This window comes from Kogia breviceps, chromosome 14, assembly GCF_026419965.1.
Source record: "Kogia breviceps isolate mKogBre1 chromosome 14, mKogBre1 haplotype 1, whole genome shotgun sequence".
In the NCBI taxonomy this organism is placed as follows: domain Eukaryota; kingdom Metazoa; phylum Chordata; class Mammalia; order Artiodactyla; family Physeteridae; genus Kogia; species Kogia breviceps.
The window spans coordinates 87464266-87491555 of record NC_081323.1 but is presented as its reverse complement, the minus strand read 5'-3'; the positions used below and the strand labels follow the sequence as shown (position 1 = coordinate 87491555).

General features: G+C 60.1%; 1 protein-coding gene across 10 annotated transcripts; it reads left to right on the top strand.

Annotated features, from left to right (window-relative positions):
- SLC29A4 (solute carrier family 29 member 4) lies at nt 1-25443 on the top strand. 10 transcript variants are annotated; one of them, XM_067012668.1, is made up of 14 exons: nt 1-145; nt 931-1079; nt 1711-1800; nt 12391-12466; nt 12613-12791; nt 16300-16425; nt 16701-16814; nt 17295-17423; nt 19433-19507; nt 20805-21043; nt 21822-21960; nt 22077-22264; nt 23008-23248; nt 24300-25443. In XM_067012668.1, the coding sequence occupies exons 5-14, from the start codon at nt 12620-12622 to the stop codon at nt 24440-24442; spliced, it is 1566 nt and encodes a 521-aa protein (XP_066868769.1). In that variant the 5' UTR covers nt 1-145; nt 931-1079; nt 1711-1800; nt 12391-12466; nt 12613-12619; the 3' UTR covers nt 24443-25443. The 10 variants fall into 10 exon arrangements, with proteins under 10 accessions (XP_066868769.1, XP_066868763.1, XP_066868770.1 ...); XM_067012662.1 differs by lacking the exon at nt 1-145 and having other exon boundaries at nt 1047-1079; nt 23112-23248; XM_067012661.1 differs by lacking the exons at nt 1-145; nt 931-1079 and having other exon boundaries at nt 1464-1800; nt 23112-23248.
- The last annotated feature ends 1847 nt before the right edge of the window (nt 25444-27290 follow it).

Here is a 27290-nt window from a genome sequence, read left to right as displayed (position 1 = left end):
ACGCCAGCATGAAGTCATGGCGCAGAGTTGGGAAGAGAAATGAGGCAGCTCACCTACACGTGGTGACACGGTGGACGTGACCTCGAAAGCACAGATAGTAGTGAAATAATTAGGACGCCCTGAGTTCTGAGTACGTATTACCTTGGTAAGTTTATTTGCTTTTTAACAATGGCTGAGTTTAACAACCGTCTAGCAGTATTTCCTAAGAATGTAATCATGGGCTCTCAGGGCGCACGGCAGTGGGAAGGCGGAGTGTGGCATCTAGAATGTTCCCTCATTAAGTGCACCGTGGGCTGGGGGGATACGGGGGAACTGTGCCCACTGCCCCCAAGGGCCACGGCCAGCCTCGTTCTCAGCCTGAGGTGGGCAGCCTGCCAACCGCACCCGCTGATCCCGAAACGCATCCCTGGCGGAGACGTCCCGTGTCCGCCTCGCATCCCAGCCCGTGCGCCCTAAGCGCTCTGCGGGGCCCCGGCCCCTCTCCCCACCTGCCCCACCGCAAGAGGAGGGGGACCCCAGCCGGGGTCTGCCCTGGCCGCCGGTCCCCCTACCCTGCAGGCTGGATGATCTGGAGCTGCTCAGGGGGAGGGGCGCCCGCCACCACCAGACCACGCGGGTCACTCACTGGTCAGCTGTCACAGAAGCCCCTGCAGCCGAAGCTTTTGCCTTCAACAAAGCGGCCCGGGGGAACCGACCTGGACGTCCAAGTCCGCCCTCAGGTGGGACGGTCCAGACTCTCCAAGAAGTGCTGCCCACCTGGTGCCAGCCCCCCAGTGAGCCATTACTGACTGGCAAGGAGCCCTGGGCATTGATTGTTCCTGCTAGTCACAGGCCAACAGCCAGAGTACCAGTCCGGGAGCGATGACTGTCACACGTTATTAATGATATCAGCCGTAATGACACAGCTACCGTTGTTACCCCGTTTTACAGACGAGGCAACAGAGCTCAGCTCAGCGAGGCTAAGGAACGTCACAGGATCTGTCCGATGGCAAGGCTCAGACTGCACCTTTCTGCTCTCCCGAGAGGGCACAAGAGCAACAGTCTCTGGGGACCTTGACAAGGAGCGAAAGAGTCCTCAGGTGAGGGTGGTAAACCTCTCTCTCCATCTCCATCTCTGGAATATCCCAGTCAATCTCACCCCCTACATGGACCACCCCCTCTGCTTAGAGACAGGTCTCTGGACAGATGCTCTCCACCCACAAGGAAAGGTGTATCTCTCGGTTGACTTTTCTATGGCAGAAATTTCTGGGTTGGCGAATTATCATCTTTATAATCAGAGGAGACAATAAAGCTATTTTCAGCTGGAGAACATATGAGTCCAATGGTACATAGAACCCCAAAGACCGGTGCTGGGGAGGCCGGCGCTGTCCTCCTGGCGGTTGGCGGCCTCCCCCTGCCGGGGAGGGGCGCGTCTACACAGTAGGGGGCGGGCAGTGAAGACGAGGGAGGGAGGCAGGCAGGCAGGCAGGGAGCGTTCTGGAGCCCCAAGGCCGGCCAGGCCCCCTCAGCTTTACAGGGGCAGACCCTGAGGCCCAGAGAGGGTGAGGGCCCTGCCCTGCGGCACACAGCCTGCGGGGTCCGGTAGCCCCCTGCCGGGCACGGCGTTCTCTCAGCACTTGGGAACAGATGGCTTCAGCTGCCACCCACGGAAGCCAAACATTTTCCCTGGTTACCCTGCTAATTTGCTCACAAGCCTCCTCTTGTAAATAGAGAGTACGAAGGCTCCTTCGCGCCGCGTGTCTGACAGCAAATTCTGACTCCACGGGGAGAGGCCTCGGAGGGAGCACAGGAAAGTCCCAGGTAAGCCTCAGGTAAGGCCCAGGTGTGGCCAGGTGTGGCCCAGGTGTGGCCAGGAGCGTGGCCAGTCTGGGTTCCAGTCCTGGTTCTGTCACTCCCAGGAGCCTGGCTGGGAAAACTTGGGCCAGCCTCTGGCCTCTGTTTTCTCATCTCTGAAATGGGCACGCTAATTGCAAAGGAGCCAGACGTGAGCTATCGTTTGGTGCTCTAGGAATCGGAGTATTGGTAAGAGCCTGGTCACCGTGCCATAATGCCATCCTCTGAGATCAGCAAGGTGGCCCCAGGTCCCTGTGCCACTGTGCCCCCGACCCCGACGGTAGCTGGTTCACCCAGCCCCTTTCACTGACCGAGACTTCCTCCAGACCTGGCCCGGCCCCGAGGCCCAGAGAGGAGCTGACTCCTCGAGGCTTCTTAGCTGTGCGACTCTGGGCACCAGGGCCCGCCCTAGCATGCCAGCATCAGGGGGAACTCCCTGGAGGAGGGGACGGTGGTGCTGAGCCTTTGCGGATGAGACCGCGTTGGTGGGTGCTGGGGAGTGTGTGCTGGTGGGCAGGCCCTCCAGGTGCAGGGAACTACGTGGGTCGAAGCGTGGGAGGAGTCGCCTCGTTGTTGGGGGAGGGGAAGCGAAGGAACCTGGGTGCGGCTGGTGCCTCAAGGGAGGGGCTGGGGGGTGGGCTGGAGCGCGAGGGAGCCTGGAGCCGGGAGGGAGACCGGCTCCGGGTGGGGCAGCCCAGGGTCCCCCCCCCCCCCCCGGGGCTCCCATCCCCCCACCGCATCCTCCAAGGCGGTCATGAAGAGCTCTTGCAGCTAGCTAGGCGCTCCTGGAGCCAGGCCCGCAGCTGCCGCTGGCCTGGCCGGCCCCCAGCAGCGGCTCCTGGGAGCCTTCACGCCACGCCCGCCCGTTCGCTGGCTGGCCTGGGCTGTCCTGAGGGGCGGGGGCCCCGGGGCCCGGAAACCGGGCTCGGGGCGTGACTCCCTCTGATCTCCAGGCTTCCGGGGCTGGGGCTGGGCTTCTGGGGGGCAGCTTGGCCCCCAGGACAGACAGGGGGGCTGGGGAGGCCAGTCACCTCTCTGAGCCGCGGGCCCTCCCCTCCCGGAGTCACCGGGAGGCTCTGAGCGGACGATGCTGACCTGGGCCGGGCCTGGCTCCCAGCGGGTGCCCGGCAGCGCCGACCCCTCCCCCTACCGCGGTCCACTCAGCACCTCACCAGCACCCCTGTCCTCTTGGACAGACTCCTGGGCTTTCATTTATGCAATTTGCCTTTTCTGCCCAGACGGCTGGGTCTCACTTTCTCTCGAGTTGGATGCCGCGGTGCTCGGATGCAGGGGCACACGCAGGGATGGGGCTGACGGCATCCTGGCCTGTGATGCTGCCCGAGGGCCTGCTCCCCTTGAGCGGGGGGGGGGGGGGGGGGGGGCGGGGGGGTGGTCCAAGCAGTCCCAGGGGACCTCTCTGTCCAGCTCAGAAGCCTGGTCCCTGCACCTGCCCTAAGGTGACCGACTACACCCGTGTCCCGGGGTCACTGCAAGCGCGAAATCCGGTTCACATATGGCTATGATTGTGACCAGGGCCGCGGCTACGAGACCCACCATCCCCCTCATCCCAGCATCACAGCTCCCGCGCCGGCTTCCTCGGCTCTAAAAGGGGGCTCCCAGGCTACCCCGGTCTCTATAAGAATTAGAGGAGGCGATGCAGGGGAAGGCTGCTCCCTGCGCTGGGGGAGACCCTCACCCCTCCACCACCTGCTGAGGCCTGGCCCGGCCCGGCGCCCCACCTCTGCCCAGCTGTGTCCTAGGCAGGGTCCTCACTCATGTCTCTGTCTGGCTCTTGGTTGCGTGTACAGGTTGATGGGAAGAGTCTAACGGGCTTTAAGTTAATAAGTGGGGAGTAAATTAGGTTGGAGCTCTTCAGGAAGCAGATGGCAGAGCCGCGGTGGCCTGGGACCGCCCGGTCAGAGCCGGGCTGGAGGTGGGGTGGGGGAGGGGAGGGCCACGTGGCTCTCTTCCTTCTCCCCCTACCCCCGACACTTTCAACATAAAGAAGAGTCAGAAGAGTTATGCAGGGAGCCCCCAGAGGCTCCCCGCCTACATTTTACTCTGAGAGAGCGGGTCCGTCTCTCCGACACCCTATCCATCCACCGGCCCGCCTTCCTTTTTTAACTGCAGTTCAAAGTCAGTTGCAGACATCAGGACGCTTCACCCCTAAACCTGCACGGTGTTACCTAGAGGTCATTATTTGGTTTGGGTTGAGGGATTTTTTTTTTTTTTTTTTTTTTTTTTTTGGCTGTGTTGGGTCTTCGTTTCTGTGCGAGGGCTTTTCTCTAGTTGTGGCGAGCGGGGGCCACGCTTCATCGCGGTGCGCGGGCCTCTCACTATCGCGGCCTCTCTTGTTGCGGAGCACAGGCTCCGGACGCGCAGGCTCAGTAGTTGTGGCTCACGGGCCCAGCCGCTCCGTGGCACGTGGGATCCTCCCGGACCGGGGCACGAACCCGCGTCCCCTGCGTCGGCAGGCGGACTCGCAACCACTGCGCCACCGGGGAAGCCCCGAGGGATTTTTTTAGACACAATTTACCAACAGTGAAAGGCACAAATCTGAAGTGAGCGTTTGCTGAGTTTTGACAGATGGACACATTGGATTAGCCAAATCTATCAAAATATAGAGCATTGCTCACTCCTTGCACTCCACCCCTGCCCCCACCCCAAAGGTAACCACCATCTTGATCACCTGGGATTCATCTCGCCTATTCTAGAATTTCACGTGAATGGAACCATACGACACGTGTTCTGTGTCTGTCTTTTCCACTCAGCATCATGCACTTGACGTTCATCCAGTTTTGGGGGTACCAGCAGCGTGTTCCTTTTCATTGCCAACTAGCATTCCGTGGTAGGGCTGGACCACAGTCTGTTTAACCATCTCCCCTTGAAGGGCCCTGGGCCGTTTCCAGGTTTCTACTATTATGCATAAAATCTGTGTATGTCTTTTTGTGGACACTTAGTTTATTTTCAAGATTATCTTCAGTCCCTCCCTCCCCCTCAAACAAGCCAAGCCCACTCTGTAGCTGGAGGGGACAGGAAAATACCTCAGCGCACCCGCTGGTCTTTGGGTGGGCAGGTCGCCCCAAAGAGTCACCTTGGTGGGCCATGGTGGTCTGGGGTGGCGCCTACTCCCTGAGAAGGGATGGACAGTGGGTGGGCAGGCTGGAAGCTGTTGTCACGCGACAGTGGGAATTATTCTCAAGAGTCTACCTTGGGCCCAAAGTGCCTCCTCTGAGATTTGTGCACAAGGGCACCCACCTGGAGGGTCGCTTAGAGGGGCCACCAGGAGTAACAAACCCAAGAGCCCCCAGGAAAGAAGTCACCCTAAGACAAAGATCAAATGTACAGTATTGTCGATAAAACATGGTCTCAGGTCAAGCAAACTCTCAAGATATCACTGTCAAGAGTAAAGGGCATGGTTAAGAAATATTTGAGGTAGTGTCTTGAGACGCCCCCAGCTAGATGAAAAGGCTTCTAAGAATCTTAAAAGCGTGCATCTTAGACTTTCTCTATTAGACGAGAGGGCCTCTAAAAATCATAAGGGGGCTTCCCTGGTGGCACCGTGGTTGAGAGTCCGCCTGCCGATGCAGGGGACGCGGGTTCGAGCCCCAGTCCGGGAAGATCCCACATGCCGCGGAGCGGCTGGGCCCGTGAGCCATGGCCGCTGAGCCTGCGCGTCCGGAGCCTGTGCTCCAAAATGGGAGAGGCCACAGCAGTGAAGGCCCGCGTACCGCAAACAAATAAATAAATGAAAGTAAAAATCATAAGGGCCTTGTTCCACAACCCAGCACAGAGAGATGTGTGGGTGCGGCTTTTACCTAGTGGATTGTATTATATAGTCTGATACACAGGAAGCCCACAAAGTTTTTATTTATTTTATTGTTATTATTTTTTAACTATTTATTCATTTATTTATTTGGTTGCGCTGGGTCTCAGTTGCGGCAGGCGGGCTCCTTAGTTGCAGCTCACCAGCTCCCTAGTTGTGGCAGGCGAACTCTTTGTTGTGGCATGTGTGTGGGATCTAGTTCCTGACCAGGGATCCAACCTGGGCCCCCTGCATTGGGAGCGTGGAGTCATCCACTGTGCCACCAGGGAAGTCCCCACGAAGTTTTTAAAGCAATTATATCAGCTTGGACTGAGGAGCTGAGCTACCTCCCTGCTGGTGGGACCTGAGGCATAAGGGCTCACTAGGCCACCCCCGCTTCCCGCCCATTCCTCAGAAGTGAGTGTGCAGGAGGAAACAGGGAGAGGTCAGCTGGGGGAGGTCTGTAAAGTGTTTCCTGAGGACTTAGCAAGTGTTGCCCCCTGTGAAGTGTGTTATGGCTTTTACTCCTCACTGTGGTCCTTTCAGTGCCCGTTTTCCATGTGAGACACAGAGAGGGGTGGTGAGTGGCCCAGGGTCACATAGCAGGAAGGCTGAGCTCTTACCAGCTGCTGAGCTGCCGTGGGGCTGAGGGTCCCCGTGGGGAAATGAAGGCATGCTATCTCCCTTAGAGGGTGAAGCAAGGTCCTCGTGCACGAGACCCACGGCATGGTGCAGGGCAAGGAGTCGACATTCAACACCAGGGCACAGGACAAGTCAATCAACCAGTGTATCTGTTATCACAGCCACGACTATGCTGCGTAACAAACACGCACCAAAGGTCAGTGGCACAGACAGTAAGCGTGTGTGGTTTTCACAGCTCAGGTGGCCCTGTGGAGCTCACGGCTGGACTGGTCCTGAGGAAGGGTCCTGACACAGCTGGCTGTGGGGGTGGCCTGGCCCTCTCAGTTCTGAGCCCACCTCAAATGCACCTGCCGCCACTGGGCCCCTCCAAGCCCCCAGGACACAGCCCTGAACTCCCCATCACATCACCAGCCCTTGCTACAAGGTCCTTTGGACACTGGGAGAAATCCATCACCCTCCCAGACCTTGACCCTAATCTAAACCCCAAAGTTTCTCAGCCGACTTAGCAAACTGATGGGCTTTGTCTTGAAAAGGCAGAAAAATAGAGAAGATAATGATGCCTCTCCTGTCCCCACATTCAGTGATGACCACAGTTCAACATTTTGCTACATTTCCTTCTATGCATAATTGTGTATCAGACTTGTTTCACTTAATACTAAAAAATTCAAAGTGTACAAAAGGCTACAGTAAAAAATGTGTCCTTTCTCTGACCCCCGCCCCCACCCCCCACCTCCTTTCTCTGAAGCAATCACTAGTTGCTAATATTGTATTTAGGGTTTTATACTGATATTCACGGGTCAGGCCAGGCCATTGTTTTCTTAGAGAAAACTTTATCAGGTTTAGGATATTCTTTCTTTTTTCCTGTGCTCTGGAATGAATTAAGTTGCATCATGGCTCTCTGTTCTTTAAAAGTTGGGTAGAATTCCATCATTCTGTGAAACTGCTCGCGCCTGGGGTTTGGGAGCAGAGGCGAAGTAGTTCTTTAACAAAATTCTCTATTTCCTCCCCAGTATGTATTCTACTTAGAGTTTATTTCTCGTCTGATGGCAGCTTGTCTGCTCATTTTTATTTTCCCAGAAAACCCCTTTGCCTGGTTTTTCCAATTTGGGGGCACAAAGTGCAAAGTATCTTTTGTATTTCTTCCCATTTCTTCCTGTTTGTGTCACTTGCTTTCACACTGTCAGTGTTCCACATTATTATTATCAATCCTTCATAACTGTACATCCTAGTGGTGACATGTTATTCCATTCGATTTCTTGGTTTTTTTTTTCAAATATCACAATCATGTCATCTGTCTCCCACCATGATGAATATTACTTATCATCTCTTCTTGGGTAATCAGGCTATTTGCAATGTTTCGCTATTACAATATGATGAACATTTTTGTATATAAGGCCCTTTCTGTATTTAGAATTATTTCCTTAGGCTAGATTTTCTGGATGAAAGGCTTTTTTTTTTTTTTTTTTTAAGGCTAACTTACTTTCCAGAAGGGTTGTTCCAATTTGCACTCCCACCTGGAATCTAGGTTTAAAAACCTACTCCGACTAAAACACTCCAGGGGCTCCAACAAGACCCCCTCCCCCAGGCTGGCTCCTGCCCTCTACCCGCTTCTTCTTCCCGGAATGGCTTCTCCCTTTCTCTGGCCTCAGGACTTTGCCCTGGCTGTCCCTCTGCCTAAAAGCCCCTTCCCACAAACCTCCCCACCAGGGGCTAGTCTCTCAGGTCCAGCGTCACCTTCTCAGAGTGGCCTTCCCTGACCACTAGACAATACTGCCCACCCATTCCCTTAGACACATGCCATTGTCGGTCCCACCACTGTCTGTCATCTGATGCTTCTGCAAATGATTGTACCTGTTTATTGCCTACAAAACCCCATGGGGGCAGGGACCCTGAGGTGTCCCCTGAATCCAGAACAATGTCTCACAGGCACCGAATCATGTTTATTTACACGCGGGGCAGCTCTGCATGGTTTCCTGCACTGGCCCTTTCAAAGCTCTAGCTAGGGCCGTGGGAAGCATCAGGCTCATTAATTTTGAGATTAATGACTTTGAACAACTGGCCACGTCCCCCTGGCCCACTCTCACTCACAGGCAGGAAGAGGGGCTAGTCTGGTGGAAAGTGAGGGGAGGGCATCCGGGTAGGGGCTTGGCACGTGACCTGGCAGGCCCCTCTGTGGATCCCACATGGAGGGCTCAGCCCTGGTTGGGGGCTTCCCATGGGCAGGCTCATCTACCTCCCACCTGGTTCTTGTTCTCCCCTGGAGTCTGGACCCCTTTCCGGGCAAGGAATCCCCCCTCCCCCCATCGTGGACTCCTCCCAGGGCATGTTTTTTGAGCCTCAGCACAGGGCTCTTCTCTCAGGGCCAGGTTACACATGAGCCATCTGGAGGCTGGGTCTAACAGCCCTGGAGAGGGTTACAGCTCCACCTTCCTGGGAGAAAACTGAGGCTCAGTGATGGGAAGCGACCGCGTCAGGGTCCGATCCCAAGCGGCGAGCAGGGCACCGCGGGCAGGGGTGGGGAGCAGGCGAAGGAGCGGCACGGGGGCCTGCGGCAGCCCCTAGACCTGTTTGGAATCCACACGTTTCTCCGGCCCGCGGAATCCTACTCACCCTTCAAAACTTGGATCAGCTCAGCGGGTAACCTGTCCCACCCACCCTTCGAGCACCGCAGGCCTCCCCCGCGAGGGGACAAGGGTCGGTAGCGGGGGACGGGGTGCGGGGAGGGGGGCAGTAGGCCTGGACACTCAGGCGGGGAGGTGGGCATGGGGGATGGCGGTAGATCAGCCACAGGTCACCCCAGGGTCGCCGGGGCCACCACGGCCCCCGGGGCGTCTGGGGCCCCCGACCTCAGCCTCCGCCCCTCCCCCGCCTCTGCGGGCGCAGCGGGCGGGAGACGGAGGAGGAGGGCGGGCAAGGGGGAGGGGAGAAAGGGGCGGGGCTCCGCGGGGGTGGCGGGCCGGGGCGGAGCGCGGGAGCCCCCGCTGTGCCCGCCGCTGCCGCTGCCGCTGCCGCCGCCGCTGCGTCCCCCGGACGCGGTCGCCGACCCGGGACCCGCGGAGGACGCCGGCCGCGCTCGGCCCGAGGAGGGGAGCGGGGAGCGGGGCGCAGCGGGGCGGGGCGCGGGCGCCCGGGGGTCCCGGCGCGGGGGCGTTGGGCGCGGCCGGGGCTGGGAGCGTGGAGGACCCCAGGACCCGACCGGGCCGAGGTAAGCGGTCACCGCGGGGGAGGCGGGCGGGGCGGGGGACCGGCTGGGACGCGGGGACCTGTCGGAGCCTTTGTCTGAGGCGCGCGCGGCCCGGCTCCGCGCCTCCTCCGGCTCCGCGCCGGCTCCGGCCGCCGAGTCCAGGGATGGGGGCACGTGACCCCGGGCACCCCGAGTCCCCCACCCTCCCACCCCCATCCCGGAATGAGCGGGCTCCCACCCCCACCCTATCCAGCATCTAGACCGGACCAGCCCCCCACCAGCCCATGTGCGAGCGCAGGACCCAGACCCGGGAAGGGGGAGAGTGGCCGGCGGCTCCAGGCCCTGCTCAGGGCCCGGCGCCTCCCCCTCCCCGGGCACACCCTAAGCGCCCTTTCATCGGGACTTCCCTCCTGGAACCTCCGCCGCCCCCCTCACCCCTTCCCCCAGCCGGTCCCCTCCCAGCTCTTGGGAAAGGACGGGAAGAGGTGTGGCCTGCGGCCGGCAGTCGCCTCCGGGTGGTCCGGGAGTCTGCCCTTCGCCTGGGAGCGCAGGCCTGGGAACCAACTTTGTAGCCGATGGGGCTGGTCTCGCAGAAAGAGCCTGAGGGTGGGGGAACTGCAGCACCAAGGCCAGGGGCCAGGGCCTGGGACTGGGCACCCTAGGAGCCAGCCAGCTCCTGTGGCCAGTGCATTCATGCATGCTCCCCGGGCTCTAGGAAGCGGGTGGCCCAAGGGTCTTGAAACCCACTTTCCTGTGGGCAGAACCAGCAGGGAGGAGTTGGGCCAGTCCAGAAAGCTTGGCTGGGGAAAAAGCAGCAGAGCTCATGAGCTGGCCCAGGCCCAGCGGGCCACGGCCCTCCAAGGGCGCCCAGCCGGCCAGGGCTTGGGGCTCCTGAGGAGCCTGAGGTTCGAGGAGCGCTGACAGGCTGGCTTTCCAGATAGAATTCAGGCTCCCTGGTGCCCTCCGGCTGGAGCGCAGCCCCTGAGAGGGATCATCCTGGCCTTGGGGTTCAACACCCAGCGTCTTCACAATGCCCCGGGGGCACAGTTAGAACCCTTGCCCACTCAGCTGCCTCTGAAATGGGGGGAGCCAAAGGTGGTCGGCCTGGCGGGGCTCCCAAAAGAAGCTGGACCCCTGGACCTGGCTCTCTGTGCCTCAGTTTCTCTTTCTGCAAAGTGGGGGGCATGAGCCGGGCCTTCAGGACTGCTGGGGTCAGGAGAAGATCCCTGATCTGTCTGTCCTTAAATTTTCACTAAAGGGGAGCCCGGGAGGACGAGGAGCGGATTGGGGGAAGAGCTGGGGCTCTGGGCTGCGGGTGTGGAGTCGGAGGGGGCATTCTGGAGGGGCGGGTTGAGGCCTGCAGCCCGGGAGAGGTGGGGGCAGCCTCGGGGCACCCCCTGCCCTGCCACCATGGAAGGTCGTATCAGGGCTCATGGGGCCGCCGCAGGGGGAGCCAGAGCACCTCCCGGGAGGCGGACTGGAGGAGCACGTGGGGACAGTGGCTGAGGGGGGCCTTGTGGGTGGCAGCTGCCCGCTGAGCGGGAGGGAGCCGTTGGGTGGCCTCCTGGCTTGATGCGAACACGTCCGCCTTCCCGGGGGGCGTGGCCACTGGGCGGGGCGGAGACCTCAGCGGGGAGGCCGGGCAGGTTTGGGGCGCCGAGCCTCTGTGGGGAACACATCCTCCAGGGCTGGAGGGAGGAGTGTCCGTTGTTGTAGATGTAGACCGCCGCTCTGCCGCTGGCCCCTTCCCCGGCCCCACCCAGGGCGCTGGGTGCCTGGGGACCGAGGGTGTCCAAGCCTCCAGTGCAGGATCCTGCCTAAGGCCGCAGCCATTCAAACCCAGGCCAAGCTCTGTCCTGTGTCTTGTTCGGGCCCCCCAGCGCCAGATGTGGCAGGAGGCCCGGGGCTGGGGCCGACAGAAAGAGCACCGAGACCAGAGGGGTTCACGCCCGGCTTCCCAGGCCCCGGAAGGAGAAGCCTGCAACCCTCTTCTCCGCTGCTCCTGGGCGCCCGCCAGATGGCAAGACCAGAAGTTACCCAGTCCCCAGGGCCCCCCTGGAAGCAGGGACGGTTCCAGGCTCTCAGACCCCCACTAAAACTCGCTGGGGAGCGAGGAAGGGGGGAGGCACTCCGTAGCTGGTCAGCACACTTGTCTGGAGGCTGGGAAGCAGGTAAACTGAGGCAGGAAGGACGTTAGATGTGGGAGAAGCAGAGGTGGGCGAGCTGGGCGTGCCCGGCGCCATCCTTAGAGAGACTCGGAGAAGCGCCGGGCACGCGGGATCCCCCGGGAAGCGCTCTGTCTCCCGGCTTCTTCCGTGGGTTCCCCCATACGTGCTCGGGGCGGCCCAGGAAGCGGAAGTGCTACGCTCAGTACCCGGTGCTTCCGTGTCCCATCTTTGTCTCAAATTCTCTACAGCGAATTTGTATCCTTTTGGCAATCAGATAAATTAATAAGAGTTGTGAGAAAAACGAACTGATCAATGTTTCAGGGAAAAAACTAGACGCCCCCAACACGCACAGGGTCACCTACACAGTGGGGCTGTTACTCCCTCAAGGATCAATCAGCTCCTTCCTTTCCTCCAAAGGTAAGGGCTCCAGCTTTGAGCTGACGCAAGAGAAGCGGAGGAAGACCACAGGGGGGGCGTCCTGCTGCCCCACGCGGTCGGCCCCGGAACGGCTCGCGGTCCCACAGGCCTGGGTCCGGGTTCCGGCCACCGCTTACCGCGAGATCGGGGTGGTGGGCGGGGGGACGTTCACGCTCTAACATCCGCTGTCAAATGAGTGAATGTCGGAACCCCCTCCCGGAGGGAAACGGTTCGTGGGACCCTCGAGCACGGTGCTGGCACACAGAGCGTTCACAATATTTCCCGCCCCCCCCCCCCGTCTCTTTCCCTCCGCTGTGCCCCCTGCCGCCGCCCTCGCGCAGGCCTCCAGCCTTGCTCTCCACTGCAGCCAGGGAACATCGTAAGACGCAAGTGACGTGCCATCACTCGTCCGCTTAGGTGTGTGTGCTCCTGCGCGCCGTGTCAAAGTGGGTGGGATGGAGAGAGAGGGTGGTCCCCCGGGGGTGCAGGCTTGGCCGCGTGACAGTGGGGCGGGACCCCCTCCTGGCCTCCCCGGCCTGCGTCATCTGCTTTCCCCGCAGCAGGGCTGCCATGGGCTCGGCGGGCAGCCAGCAGCTCCAGGAGCCCAGCGCCGCGAGCACGCCGCACAGGAGCGTGGTGCGGAGCTCCAGCTGCAGCAGCGGCCAGCTGGAGGAGGCGGTGGCCGGGGTAGCCCGGGCCCAGGGCAGTAGGGCCAGGGGCATCGCGATTTTCACGGACTCTGGTGAGTGACGGTGCGTCTGCCCCAAAGCAGGGACGGCTGTGGGAGCCCTCAGGAGCCTTCCCGGGATGGGGAACCTTGGGGGTGGTCACCGAACCCGGGAGGCAGCGTCGGTCAGGATGGATTAGATCTGCTGCGGTAACAAACGAGCCCACCGGCCCAGTGCCTTCACTAATGCCACGTGCCCAGGGAAGGTTCCATCTTAACGTGGGTTTCCACGACCACTGAGGAGGTGGGAGGGCACACGGTGAATCATGCACTGACCTGTATGTAAGCTTCTGTCTACGACTGACGCATATTGTGTTGGCTGCATTCTTGGGTCAGAGCAAGCCCTGCCTCACTTCAGTGGAGATGGGAAAGTGTCCGAAAAGAGGATTGATGGGAGGTTCAAACACCCCAGTTTTGAGGACTTCCCTGGCGGTCCAGTGGTTAGGACTCCGCACTTTCACTGCCGAGGGTCCAGGTTCAATCCCTGGTCAGGGAACTAAGATCCCACAAACTGAACAGCACGGCCCCCCCAAAAAAATCCCCAAGAAACAAATACCTGGTTTTCCACCTGGCTGTGTGTCCTAGGGCAAGCGCCTCAACCTCTCGGAGCCTCAGACCCCCTACATGGAGGAAATAGGCCAGTTGCCTGTGAGATCAGACTTGCAGAGTGGGCGGTGGGCGGGTCTGGAGTCGAGCAGATTTGGGTTCGACCCCAGCTCCTGCCTCTGTCCACTCAGGGGCCTTGGGTAAGTCACTGTTCTCTGGGCCTCAGTTTCTTCATCTGGAAAAGGGGGGTGATCCTGGGGCCACCCTCATGTGCTTTTGCAACTGGATCCGCAAAACGTGGCTTTAGACGTTTCCCGGCACTCAGGAGGCCCGCTGTAAGCGATAGCTCGTTTGGGGGCTGGCTGGCTACAGGTTATACTAGGACCACTTGAGGCTCCGACATGGAGACTTACTCTCAGCTTCCATCCCCTCTCTCTGCAGCTGGGGAGTGGAGATTCTGCTGGCTGAGAGCAAATGTTGGCTTGGGATAATCCCCCTGCACCTGTGGGTGTGCACAGAGTCAGCTTCTGGCCAGGTGGTGGATGGCACGTTGCCGTGGCCATAGAAGTGGGCGGTGGCCACGGTGGCCAGGGCAGTGGTGCTTTTAGCTGTAATAGCTATGGTGACGGTGGCTGCATCAGTCCAGGTTCCACCAGAGCCAGTAGGAGACAGACAGAGCTAGAAAGAGAGTTAAAGATGCAGTACAGATATAGACGTATAGATACATCCGAACGCATTTATTACAGGACGTTGGCTGACTAAAGAGGAGGCTGGCTAAGCCGCTCTGAAGTCCCATCAGGCAGCTGGGCAGGACGGCAGATCCCAGGCAGAGGCTGGAACCCCAGGGCCACGGGCCGGTCGGGGTCCCTGAGTTCTGGGAAGGCCTCAAGGTCTTACCTGATTAGGTCAGGCCCAGCCAGGGTAAATTCCCTTCTGATCAAACTTCAAGTAACTAAGGAGGGGCTTTGTGTGATTTTTTTCTGCGAAAGAAAAATCTTCATAGCAGCACCTTGGTCAGTGTTTGAACAACTGAGGACTGTGGTTGAGCCTCCAAGTTGACCTACAAACTGACCATGTTACAGTCCAGCCCTTGCCAGCTTGCCTCCTCTCCGCAGCTCCCTAAGCCATACTTAGTCTCCAGATACAGACGCTAACAGTCAACCCCCCGCCTACCAGGACGTAACTGACCCCATACGCACAAAAGCGCACTAACCCTTTCCCCAAAGGAGGCAAAGTCCTGGGCGCTGATGTTCACACCTCTCCTTTGATCCCCCGAACTTCACCCCCGAGATACAGGGTTGACTGTTACGAACACGTCTTACGTTAGATGATACAGGGGTGAGAAAGTGAGTAAAATAAAAGCATCTGATTAATACGTACACACACATATTCATATCCAAAAAAGGAAGCAATACTCGTGACAATATCAGTCCTCATGTCTGACTAGTCATATGATTGTAGCTGGTACTTATAACTACCTTCTCCCCCACCACCCATCCCATATTCCACTTTTCCACCACAAGCATCTTAACTGGTCATGGTTCTTTGCCTGGGGTGGGTGACCCAAGCTTCGTTCTTTTTTTTTTTTTTTTCTTGGCCGCGCCATGCGGCTTATGGGATTTTAGTTCCCCGACCAGGGATCAAACCTGGGACCCCAGCAGTGAGAGTGCCCCAACTCCTAACCCCTGGACCACCAGGGAATTCCCCCGACCTTCATTCTTGGACGCTCTGGATCACTAGCCGTCCTGCTGGATTTGGGTTGGTATCATTTTCCATTGACTGTATCACAGGGATTGGACATCCTGAGAGAGGCCACGAGGAATCTCCTGTCTTGCAGACCTGCTCTCTCGTGCCCACACACGGGAGCAAGCCGATTTCCCAGTGATGGTCAGGACCAGTCCCGCAGCCAGGGCAGCAACCCTGTTCTCTGCAGGATCACTGTGTCTTGGGGTGGAACCGTTCCTCCCTTTGGAGCGAAGCCCTCTGACCAGCGGAGCCTCAGGTCATGGGGGTGGGAAGCAGACGTTTTGCCGGTGGATCTCTAAGGGTCGTAGTGAGTGATCCCTCTCCCACTCTTGCCCGTGGTTCCTGGATATGTGAGCGCTAACTATAGGAGAATCAGCCCTGTATATTGGACGCTGGTTTAGAGCGCAGGTAGCCTCCCAGAGGACACTGCCTCAGCCCCGCCAGGTCTGGCCACCCAGCTGGTCCCAGAGCTGAGCCTCCAAAAGGCCATTTCACCGTTCTCTCCAGCCAGCTGCTTCAGTGGCCACGATGGTGAGAGTCACGGAGGCAGCAGCCTCTTGGTAACGGACGCCGGCTGCGGTGATGGCCGCACGGGCCGTGGTGTTGGTGGGTCGTATGTCTAGCAGCCACGACTGTGGTGACTGGGGCAGCTGGGGCCATGAAGGTGGAGAGCGGCCACAGGGACAGTGACCGTGGTTACAGTGGCTGTGAGGTGATGGGAACAGCTGTGATGCAGCGGCTTTGGCAGCCGTGGCTCTGGGGATGGATGGCGGCCGGGGTGACGGCGGCCGCAATGCTGGTGGATACAGGGGCGGCGGCCGCAGTGATGAGGGACCGTGGGTGTGGTGACGGTGGCCATGGTGGTGGGTACGACGGCGACAGTGGCCATGGTGTTTGGTGACTTTTGATAATGGCCATGATGGTGGTGGCGTGGGCAGCTGTGGCCATAGTGGTGGAGAGTAGCCGTGGTCATGATGGCTTTGGTGGCTTGGATACGGTGGGAGTGGCCGTGGTGGTGGTGGCTAAGGTGGCAGTGCTTCTGGTGGCAGTGACAGACGAATGGTGGGCTGCCGCGTCTGTGGTTCGGGTGGCAGCCGGAGTGGCCGTGGCTGTGGTGGTCGTGATGGGGGTGCCGCGGTGGACTGCGGCCATGGTGGTGGACCGCGGCCCTGATGTGGCGGTCGTGGATGGGCTTCTCCGCGTCTCACCTGGTGTCTGGGTTTACTGGCAGAGGAGCCGGTGCCGGACGACCGCTACCACGCCATCTACTTTGCGATGCTCCTGGCCGGCGTGGGCTTCCTGCTGCCCTACAATAGCTTCATCACCGACGTGGATTACCTGCACCACAAGTACCCAGGTGGGTCCCCCACAGTCGCGTCCTGCCGTCGCACGCCGCCCCGCACACTTGGCTCAGGCCTGCCGCCCTCCAGAAACCCCTTGGGCAGGACCCCACTGGCGGAGCCCATTTTATTCAGACACGAGCTCGGCTGTGAATTGCTGTGTGACCCCAAGGGCAGCCACTCACCCTCTCTGGGCTGTCAGCCCCTTTGGGGCTGAGGGAGGAAGGAGTGCCTGGCGGGGGCAGTGCAGAGGCTGGGGCTCCCCTGAACCCCTGCTACCCTCCCCCGCCAGGGACCTCGATTGTGTTTGACATGAGCCTCACCTACATCCTGGTGGCGCTGGTGGCTGTGCTCCTGAACAACGCGCTGGTGGAGAGACTGAGCCTGCACGCGAGGATCACCGCGGGTGCGCCGCCCGCCGCCCGCCGGGCTCCCAGCCCTCACACCCGCCCGTCACACGCCCCTCCACTCCCTGCGTGTGCCTCACTCTCCTTGTCTGTGAGATGGGCGCACCTCCTGGGAATGTCACGGGGTTCAGCTACGAAGACAGTGTCAGGCCCATGTGCGTGTAACGCTTGCTGGCGTGATGCCTGCGCCTGGCGAGGCCGCTGTGCACCCCACGTGTGTCCCGGGGCCCCTGCTCTTTCCTGCTCTTCCTCGCCCATTTGTCTCCATGGTAACATTCAGCTTCAAAACCCAGCTCAAGAGGCGCCTCCTCCAGGAAGCCTTCTGGGTGCCCCTCCTAGAACTCGAAGATGTCCCCGCCCTCCCAGTATTAAGGGGAAGGGCCGAGAGAGGGCATCTCAGACCTGGCTCTGTGTTGGGGGATGAGGGGCCTCCCCCAGCCCACTATCGATTGCCACCTCTCTGACCTCTCCCCACACAGGCTACCTCTTAGCCTTGGGCCCCCTCCTCTTCATCAGCATCTGTGACGTGTGGCTGCAGCTCTTCTCTCGTGACCAGGCTTATGCCATCAACCTGGCTGCGGTGGGCACCGTGGCCTTCGGCTGCACAGGTAGGGCCAGGGGCCGGGGTGGGCGGAGCCCCTGGGTGCCCGCTGTGGGCCGTTCCACCGGCGCGGTTCGTGTGCTGGGGGCACGTGAATACAGGGTGGGCCAGGCCCAGTGCCGGTACGTGTCCGTGTGCACATGGGCGAGTCTACTTTTCACACCCAAAGGGCTGCGTGCGCTGGTCACACCCAGTGTCAGAGCACACACATTCTGCACACACGTGTCCACATGCCCACATGCCATGGGGACACCGAGGCAGTTCCCTGGTTTTCTCAGGTATAAATGGCTTCACAACCTCTCCTGCCCATGTCACCGCGTCACTGTGTTTCTCTTGGGCGGTAGCTTTCAAAATTTTTTTTTGTTAACTTTCTATTTTGAAACTGTTTCAAACCCCTGGAAGGTTAAGAATAATATAATGAATTCCCATATACCTTTCACCTAGATTCACCAACTGTTAACATTTTGCCACACGTGCTTCCTTTCCTTCGCTGGCTTTCTCTGTTCCCCCTCCCTGCCCCCATCTTTTGTTTTATCTTAAGTAAGAATCTTTTTAAAAAATATGTATTTATTTATTTGGCTGCGCTGGGTCTTAGTTGCGGCATGCAGGATCTTCGTTGCCGAGTGTGGGATCTTTAGTTGCGGGATGTGGGATCTAGTTCCCTGAACAGGGGTCGAAGCCGGCCCCCCTGCACTGGGAGCGCGGAGTCTTAACCACTGGACCGCCAGGGAAGTCCCCCTCCTCCACCTTCTAAAGTATATGTATATATATGAAATTTCCCCTACATATATATAAGTAGAAAATGTATGTTTTGTCCTTAAACCGTTTGGGAATTACTTGCAGACATCATCATGCTTCTTTGCCTAAATGGTAACAGTTCAGGGTGTTTAACAGCTCAACCTAAGACATCTCTTCTAGAACTACATTTACAACTGCCAAAATCGGGACATTTAACATTGATACAATACTATCATCGGATCTACAATCCATAATCATTTCACTGTTTGTCGCGGTAACGTCCTGTACAGCGTTTGGTTTTTCTGACCCGGGACCCAGCCCAGGATCACACGTTGCATCACTGGTCACATCTTTAGTCTCCTTTAATCTGAACGGTCCTCAGCCTTTCTTTGTCTTTTGTGGCTATGATGTTTGCGAAGGTCCAGGCCAATTAATTGTTCTGTTGATCGTGACTTCCAGAAAGAGATACATTTCACGTTATGACCCAGCACACACGTGTGTGCGTGTGTGTGTGTGTGTTTATAAATGAAATCAAGGCTTTGTGAAATAATGTTCTCAATCCAGGCTTTGTACTCAGGTCTACTCTGTTCTATTTCGTTAAAAAAAATAAAGAAAAAATGCTGGTAGCCACCAGGAGATCCTAGTTTGTCAGCCCTGCTCCAGGGTTTACTTCTAGGCGTGGAGTCACTGGACCGTAGGGCTTGAGCCAGTACGTTTTCATTTTCCCCAGATACCGCTGCACTTCTGTCTTGTCGGTCAGGATGAGACGTTGTGCTGCGGTAACAAACGAGCCCAGAGATCCCAGTGGCTTCTCAGAACCAGCCTTATTTCTGGCTCTGGCTGCACGTCCAGCGTGTCGGTGGGGTTATTTCCACACTCACTCGGACTGACGGTGGCTCCCCGTCTGTAACACGTGGCCTCTTCTGTGGCCGCCCCTGGGGAAAGACAGACCAGAAGACCATGTGGGCTTTTCCTACCTGGCCCAGGAGTGATGTGTGTCATTTCTGCTTGGGTGTCGATGACCACGGGAGGCTGGGGGGCCTGGCCAGCCCCGGGGCGGGGACGTCGAAGGCAGGACTGTGCTATGCAGGGGGCGGTGCTCTTTCTACCACATCCCGCGAGGGGATTGGACAAGGTCCCTCTGCTCCCAGTGCCCTTACTGTCTTTTCCCAGCAACCCTTGCCAACAGTGTTCTCAAACTTCTGAATTCTGTTCTAAGCAAACAGGTGGTTAAGTGGTGTCTCATGGTTCCTTCTCTCTCTCTCTCTCTCTCTCAAGTGCAGCAATCCAGCTTCTACGGGTACACGGGGATGCTGCCCAAGAGGTACACGCAAGGGGTGATGACGGGGGAGAGTGAGTATCTGCAGACCCCAGGAGCTGGGCGCTGGGCTGCCTAGGCTCTGGGACCCTCTTCCTGGGACCGAGGCGGGGCTCGGGAGCCCTGGGTGTGCGGGGCTGGGGATCGCCCGGCTGGTGGGGGGCCGGACTCCCAGACAGGAGAGATGAGGCTGTGACGGGCGTGGCCTCTTGGGGTGCAGAGTCCTTTGTGATGTGAGGAGCACGTGCCACACTCTGAGCGTGGGTCTCGAGTGTCTCGCAGCGTCTGCGAGGCATGCGTTTCGTGTGTGCGTGTGTGTGTGCAGGGGCGGCTCATCTACACCCGTGACGTCAGGTGCGGGCCCTCAGCATCAAGCTCTCCTCAGAGCCCCGCCCCCACTGGGCAACTCGGACTCCCTTTCCCAAGCCCAACACGTCATCCCACCGGCCCCCGCTCAGTGAAGGGCACCCCGTTGCTCACCCCCGGGATCTACCCGACACCCAGTGCTCCGCGCCCCTGCAAGTCGTGTGGACCTGCCCTCCGGGGTGAGCCCTGCGCCCCAGCCCCGGTCCGAGCAGCCGACTCCCCCTCTTGTCTTGCTGCCCTCCAGCACGGGGGCCGCCCCGCCCTCAGCCCAGCCGCAAGCACTTCGGAGCACCTCGTCCAGATGTCCTCAGGATGGGCCAGGCTCAGCCGTGCTGTGGGGCGGGACTCACGAGGGCTCTGGGCTGAAACGACCCACGCTCATTTCTACCCTTTGGGGTACTCTGTACCCTCTACATACGGTGAGGCCCACCAGGTGCCCCCAGGGCTCCAAGCCTCGCGTCTGTGGACTTTGGTTCCAGGAAGGAACCCCTCTTGCCGTGACCCCCACCACCTTCCCCTGTGACCTTAGGACCCCGCCCACCTGGTTCCAAGCCCACGACTTCCGTTCAGCTCCGCAAACACAAACACGTAGAGCTCACGCTCGCTCCCTGCCAATGGATGCTCGCCCCTTCGTCTTTGCCTGTCTCCCCAAATCCTGCACAATGCTTGGTGTTTTTCTGCGACCTGTTTGGGGCCTCTCCCCAACGAGCCCCAGAAGGAATGGCCCGCATGCATCGTCCCCACTGTGTCCTCAGGGCGGATGGTGCAGGGCACACAGCAAGCACGTGATCAGTGCGCCTGGTGTGTGTGTGGGGGGGTGTGAGCCGGCGCAGGGGCCAGAGAGGGGCGGTCTGCGCGGGCGCATCCTGTGGGCAGCCACAGCTGTGCCTTGTCCCAGGGCTGCTGGGGGGCGGGGCGGGGGTCGAGTGGGCGGGGTCTCCCGCGTCACGGCCCCTCCCTCCGCAGGCACGGCGGGCGTGATGGTCTCCCTGAGCCGCATCCTCACGAAGCTGCTGCTGCCCGACGAGCGGGCCGGCACACTCATCTTCTTCCTGGTCTCCGCGGGCCTGGAGCTGCTCTGCTTCCTGCTGCACCTGCTGGTGCGGGGCAGCCGCTTCGTGCTCTACCACACGGCGCGGCCCCGCCCCGGCCGCAGGGCCGGCTACCGCGTGCACCACGACGTGGCCGCCGAGGACGTGCACTTTGTAAGTCGCGAGGTCGGCGGAGAGAGCCGGGAGGCCCGGCACGGCCGCCGCCCCGTCGCAGCCGAGCTCCTCCAGCCGCGCCGCGCTGTCGTCTCAGGCACCAGCTCCTCCTGTGGCCCAAGGCTCCTACCCACGGGCCCTCCTTTGTTCTGTGGACCAAGGTTTCATCCCTTGGTTGCACCACCCACCTGAGGCCCCCTGGCTGTGACAGCCCACACCTGAGGCCTTAATCTCCCCAGCCCCCGGTGTGATGGCCCACACCTGTGGCCTCCCCCGCAGGCCCGCCCGGAGCCATCCTGGGGAGCTGGGGCGCCTTCTGGTGGCGGCGGGACCACTTAGCGCAGGTGTGGAGGCTGAGACGCCGGGGAGCCCCGGCCACGAGGAGGGCAGGGCAGGGGGAGCCAGAATGTTCTCCAAGACGTTGTTCCAGCGAGTCACCCTCGCTGGGCCCTCGCCTGGGGACACTGCGCGGAGCCAGAGACCGGGCAAAGGGAGGCCGGCTGTGACAAAGCCCACGTCAGAAACCGGGGCCCCCTTAATGGGCACGGAGGGTCCGCGAGTGCCTCTGGGCTGAGACCTGAGCCGTATGGAGGGCTGTAAGGACCCACACGAAACGCATGGGTTGGGGGTGGGGGGGGCGGGGCAGAGGGAAGCGCACGCGCAGAGGCTCCGAGGCGTGGGAGGGGCTTGGCGTCTTTGCAGGACGGTGAGGAAGCGGCCGGCAGGAGCCTGCAGGGGGGCCCTCGCCCAAACGCGTCCCACCCTGTACCCCCTCCAGGAGCACCAGAGCCCAGGCCTGGCCAACGGCGGGTCCCCGAAGGACAGCCCAGCCCACGAGGTGACCGGCGGCGGGGGAGCCTACACGCGCTTTGATGTGCCTCGGCCGAGAATCAGGCGCAGCTGGCCCTCCTTCCGAGGTGGGGCGGGCTGGGCCCCGGCGTCCCGTCTCGTCTGCGCGCGGAGGGCAGGGGGTGTTCCGGCGGGCTGGGGCCCCTTAGGTGTGCGGCCCCCTGACCCCGCCGGCCTCCCACAGCCCTGCTGCTGCACCGCTACGTGGTGGCCCGCGTCATCTGGGCGGACATGCTCTCCATTGCCGTGACCTACTTTATCACCCTGTGCCTGTTTCCGGGTCTCGAGTCCGAGATCCGCCACTGCATCCTGGGCGAGTGGCTGCCTATTCTCATCATGGCCGTGTTCAACCTCTCTGATTTCGTGGGCAAGGTAGGCGCCCCCGCCAACCCTCCCGGCCCTGGGGGAGGACGCTGTGGGTGGGGGCAGCAGACGCCAGGGTCCTTGCGGGAGCCGCGGGGAGGGTCCCCGGGGAGGCGCAAGCCCCAAGCGGAGGATGCACGTGGCTCCTGGTGGGGGGAGGGCAGGAGCCGAGCCGTGGTCCAGACCGCAGCTGGGAGGGGTGGGGGAGGCGGCGCTTGCCCCACACTCACTGGTTGAGCGCAGGTGTGTGGGCACACGAAGGAGAGCACCCAGAAGTGGCTGGCCTGTCGTTGGTTTTCTGTAGAAGAACGCAAGGCTCAGAGAGGGAAAGCCATCTGCTTGGGGTCACACAGCTGGGAGGTCTGAGAAGCTCAAGTCTGTGCTTCCCGAGGGAGCAAAGCTTAGTTAGTGGGTTCAGTTGCTGCTACTTCATACGACTTGATGCAGGTGGGCCTGACCCTCTGGGCCTCTGTATCCTCGTTTCTCAAATAATGTCAAGGGCCCCACCCGGCGAGGGTGCCGTGCAGGCTGAACAGGGGCGCGTGTGTCGTATTTAGCTGGGTGCTGGGCACATAGCAAGGACTCAGTGTCGCCATATGAGGGCTTTGGTGGGGTTTCGTGGACAAAGGTGGGAAAGGACGGGGACACAGCCTGAGCCGGGAGTGTCCGGGGATAGGGGTGTGTCTGGAGGCTGCCCGGAAGCCGTGAGGGGGAGGGGAGGGGCAGGGGCCCACACGTCGGTCTCCCCGCAGATCCTGGCGGCGCTGCCCGTGGACTGGCGGGGCCCCCACCTGCTGGCCTGCTCCTGCCTGCGTGCGGTCTTCATTCCCCTCTTCATCCTGTGCGTCTCCCCCAGCGGCACGCCTGCCCTCCGCCACCCGGCCTGGCCCTGCGTCCTCTCCCTCCTCATGGGCATCAGCAACGGCTACTTCGGCAGCGTACCCATGATCCTGGCGGCGGGCAAAGTGAGCCCCAAGCAGCGGGAGCTAGCAGGTAAGGCGCTGCTCGGCCCGCGCCCGGCTTGCCGGCGGGACTGGCCACTGCCAGCCAGGGAAACCCAGGCCCGTAGAAGTCAAGAGCGCACAGCAAGAAGCTACCTTTGGGTCCCAGGGTCAAGTCAGCCTCGGAGCTCGTAGCTTGGGGGCGTTCACCAACCGCTTACCCCCTCACCCATCTCACAGCTACTTGGTGAGCCCCTACCGTGCACCAGGCACTGTTGTAGGTTCTGAGGACATGGTGGTGACAAAACAGTGATCCCTGTGTTTGTGGGGTTGACAGTCCAGAGGTGACAAAGAGACAACAAAAAGATGTAATGTGTTGGACGGTGATGAGTGTGATTGAGGAATGGGACGAGAGAGTCGTGGTAGGAGGTTCACTGTGGAAGCAGAGCAGTCTGGGAAGGCTTCACTGAGGAGCTGACTTGAGCTGAGACCTGGAGGAAGTAGTGAGGGGCCATGTGACAATGCAAGGGAAGAGTGTTCAGAGTGGTGGGGATGGCGTGTGCAAAGGCCCCGGGGCAGGGGGCAGCAGTGGAATAGTAAACAGGTGGGAGGGGCTTGGAAGAAAGTGCTGGATTCTGGATCCGTTTTGACTGCAGGGCCCACGGGGCCAGCTGATGGACTGGGAGATGGAGTGTGAGAAAAGGACAGGGGGTGGGGCGAGGGGGGCAGGTCAAGAAGGACTCCCAAGCGGGTCCTGCTGCTCGGCAAGAAGGTTGGATCGCCGTCAAGTGAGATGGGGAGGGAGCCGTGTGGGAAGGGGCACTGGAGTGGGGTTCTGGACACAGTAGGTTCAGGAAGCCCAGTAGACATTCTAAGTGATCCATGATGAGGAAGCAGTTGGAGGTAGGGGGCTGGAGAGGAAGAGAAGCAGGTGAGGCCTGGAGTGCCCGGCACTTGCAGGCAGGGTGGAACGGTCCTGGGGCGGCCGCCTCCCAGGCGGGAGCTGGCCGTGGTCACTGCTTCGCACCTGAGGAGCTAGGGCTTTGGCTCCAGCCCTCCCCGCAGGGCCCCTCCCGCCAGCTGAGGTCCGGTCCCGTCCGCAGGGAACACCATGACCGTGTCCTACATGACGGGGCTGACGCTGGGCTCGGCCGTGGCCTACTGTACCTACAGCCTCACGCGGGACGCCCACGGCAGCTGCCCCGACCGCGCCGCCGCCAACGCCTCCTTCCCCGCCGGCCTCTGAGCCAGGCCTGGGCCCCCAGCCCCGCCCACGGAGGGCTGCCGGGTCCCCTCCCCACCCTCGCCTGCAGTGCCTGCGGGGCCCCGGCCTCCTCCCTGTGCCAGGACCGCCACCCGCTCTGGGCCCACCTGCCCTCACTCCGGCCCCAAGGTTCTGCCGGGTTCTCGGAGGCCCGGACGCGTGGCTGCCCCAGGGCCCCGCCAGCGCTGTGCTCCGCGCCCCGTCTCACGCCGCCCTTTGCCGCTGCGTGTGTCTGGTGGTCCCAGCGCCGGCCAGGACACTGACACACCACCGGCTGGTGTCCCCTTCTGGTGACCCGCACCTGGCTCTGCTTTGAGGGCCCCATGGCTCCAGCCATACCGTCCTCAGCACCTCCTTCACTGGGGACCCCTCGCCCCCAGGCCTCCCCCATCCCCGTTCTTAAACGCTGGGTCTCCCCAGCGAAATGCGTTTGCTGTGAAGGAGCTGTAAGCTCTGGGTCTGAATGGTTTCAGACCACGGTCTGCGCTGGCCGTTCTGCAACCCCAGCTTTGGTGCTGGCCTGGGTGCACCCACCCCATGCCAGCACGCCCCGTGCACCCTGGTACCCACGTGATGCCACAGGCCCGGGCGTCTGTGCCTGCCTGGGGACCCCCGATGACTCCTCCAGATCCTCCCAGGAGGCGGACAGTTTGGGGGCCGCAAAGCAGGGCCCACGCCCTGGCTAAAGTCAACCTGTGACCTAGGCCTTGAGCTCTGTCCAGGGAGGCCCAAGGAGGGACAGACATGCCGGAGTCCCTGGCAAGTAGGAAGGGATGGGGTCCCCCCAGAGGTCCAGGCTGGCTCGGTGCCCTGAGCTGGGGGCGTTCCCAGATCATCCTGCCAAAGATGGGCTTCTCCACGGGGAGGACAGGTACCCACGGCACTGCTGTGACCACCCTGCCCCTCTATGTCCGGTGTCCACCCGTCTGTCCACTAAGTGTACCGCACTGGCCATTAAAGATGAAGGCAGGGCAACTGCCCCACCACCGCCTCCAAGTAGCGTCTGCCGCCATCGCAGCCCCTGAGGTGGGAGGAGGGGTCCTGGCGGGACACGGCCCACGACTGGGACCCCAGTCTTCCCTCCACACACCTGGTAGGCCCAGGAGAGACTTGTGTGGAGGGGCGGACAGTCGGGGTGGGGAGAGGAAGCATTTGGGGTTTAAAGGGCACCTTGGTGCCCCTTTGGCCCTCAGAACAGTCAGAGACGGTGGCTACATCGCGCCCACTTGAAGGGGGAGAAAAGGAGGGGAGATAGCTTGCCCCCTGCCCTGAGGGATCAGAGCCAGGACCGGAGGCTGAGCGTTCTGGGGCCCCGTCCCGGCTCTGTTGCTGATGTGTGTGGTTTGGACAAATTCCTCCACTATCCTGGGTTTCAGTTTCCCCAAGACAGGGCTTGCTCCGGTCTTCGACGTGGGTTCCTTGGAGGAGGGTTGGGGAGGAGGGGGCCGGCTGCCTGAGGGTGGCCTGTGCTCCAGGCGGGCCCGCGACCTTGGGGGCCCACCCACCTCTGGACAGGCACCACCCCCTGCAGCCACGTGGGTCAAGACCACGCGGGGCGCCGCCACAGGGGTCACTTGGCACCAGCGCGCTGCTCCTTCTGAGACTCCGGGTATGGGGGGGGCGGGGCACACACTACCTCGTGACTCAGTTTCTGTGAAACGGGAGGACCGTCCGAGCCCTTCCCCAGGCACGTGCTGAGCTGACTGCCTTCGTCGTGGCCTCACTGTTCCCTCCGCACACCACCCCCAAATAGCAAAGCCAGATGGCCATCCGTGTCCCATCCACGCCCAGTGCGCCGGGTTGCTGGGCAGGTGCCCGTGGGGTCTGGCCTGAGCTGCCCTGGGTAGGGCGCGGGTGGCAACGCCAGGACCTGGGCCCAGCCTCCCTAGTCCCGGCAGGGCTGCCGCCCCTCCATTGCACACTGGCTCCGGGCCACTCAGACCGGCAGCACTGCTGTCATTTCTTCCAGTGTGGGTGCAGCTGGGAGGGCTCCGCTCCATGTGTTTTTGTTCTGTTACTGCCTTGCTTTTCTTAACAGCAATCCCCGTTGTAGCCTCCTCCGCTCTCCTTTTTTTTTTGAAGTGTGACTGATGTACAGTATCATATGAGTTACAGGTGTACAGTGTAGTGGTTTACAGTTTTTAAGGATTGAACTTCATTTATAGTTATTATAAAAACATTGGCTATATTCCCCATGTTGTACAGTATATCCTTGTAGCTAATTTTACACCTAATAGCTTGTACCTCTTACTCCCCTACCCCTATCTTTCCCTTCCTCCGTTTCCTCTCCCCCACTGGTCACCACTAGTTTGTTCTATCTGTGAGTCTGTTTTTCTTACGTTATATTCACAAGTTTGTTGTATTTTTTAGATTCCACGTATAGGTGATATCACAGTATTTGTCTTTCTCTGTCTGACTTATTTTACGTAGCATAATGCCCTCCAAGTCCATCCATGTTGTTGCATATGGCAACATTTCGTTCTTTTTTATGGCTGAGTAGTATCCATTGTATATATGTTTCATGCCTTCTTTATCCATTCATCTGTTGTTGGACACTTAGATTGCTTCCACATCTTGGCAGTAACGCTGCAGTGAACAGTGGGTTGCGTGTATCTTTTTGAATTAGTGTTTTGGGGGTTTTTTTGTATATATACCCAGGAGTGGAATTGCTGGGTCATATGGTAGTTCAATTTTTAGTTTTTTGAGAAACCTCCATACTGTTTTCCACAGTGGCTGCATCAGTTTACATTCCAACAGTGTACAAGGGTTCCCTTTTCTCTACATCCTTGCCAGTATTTATTATTTATGTTCTTTTTGATGATAGCCATTA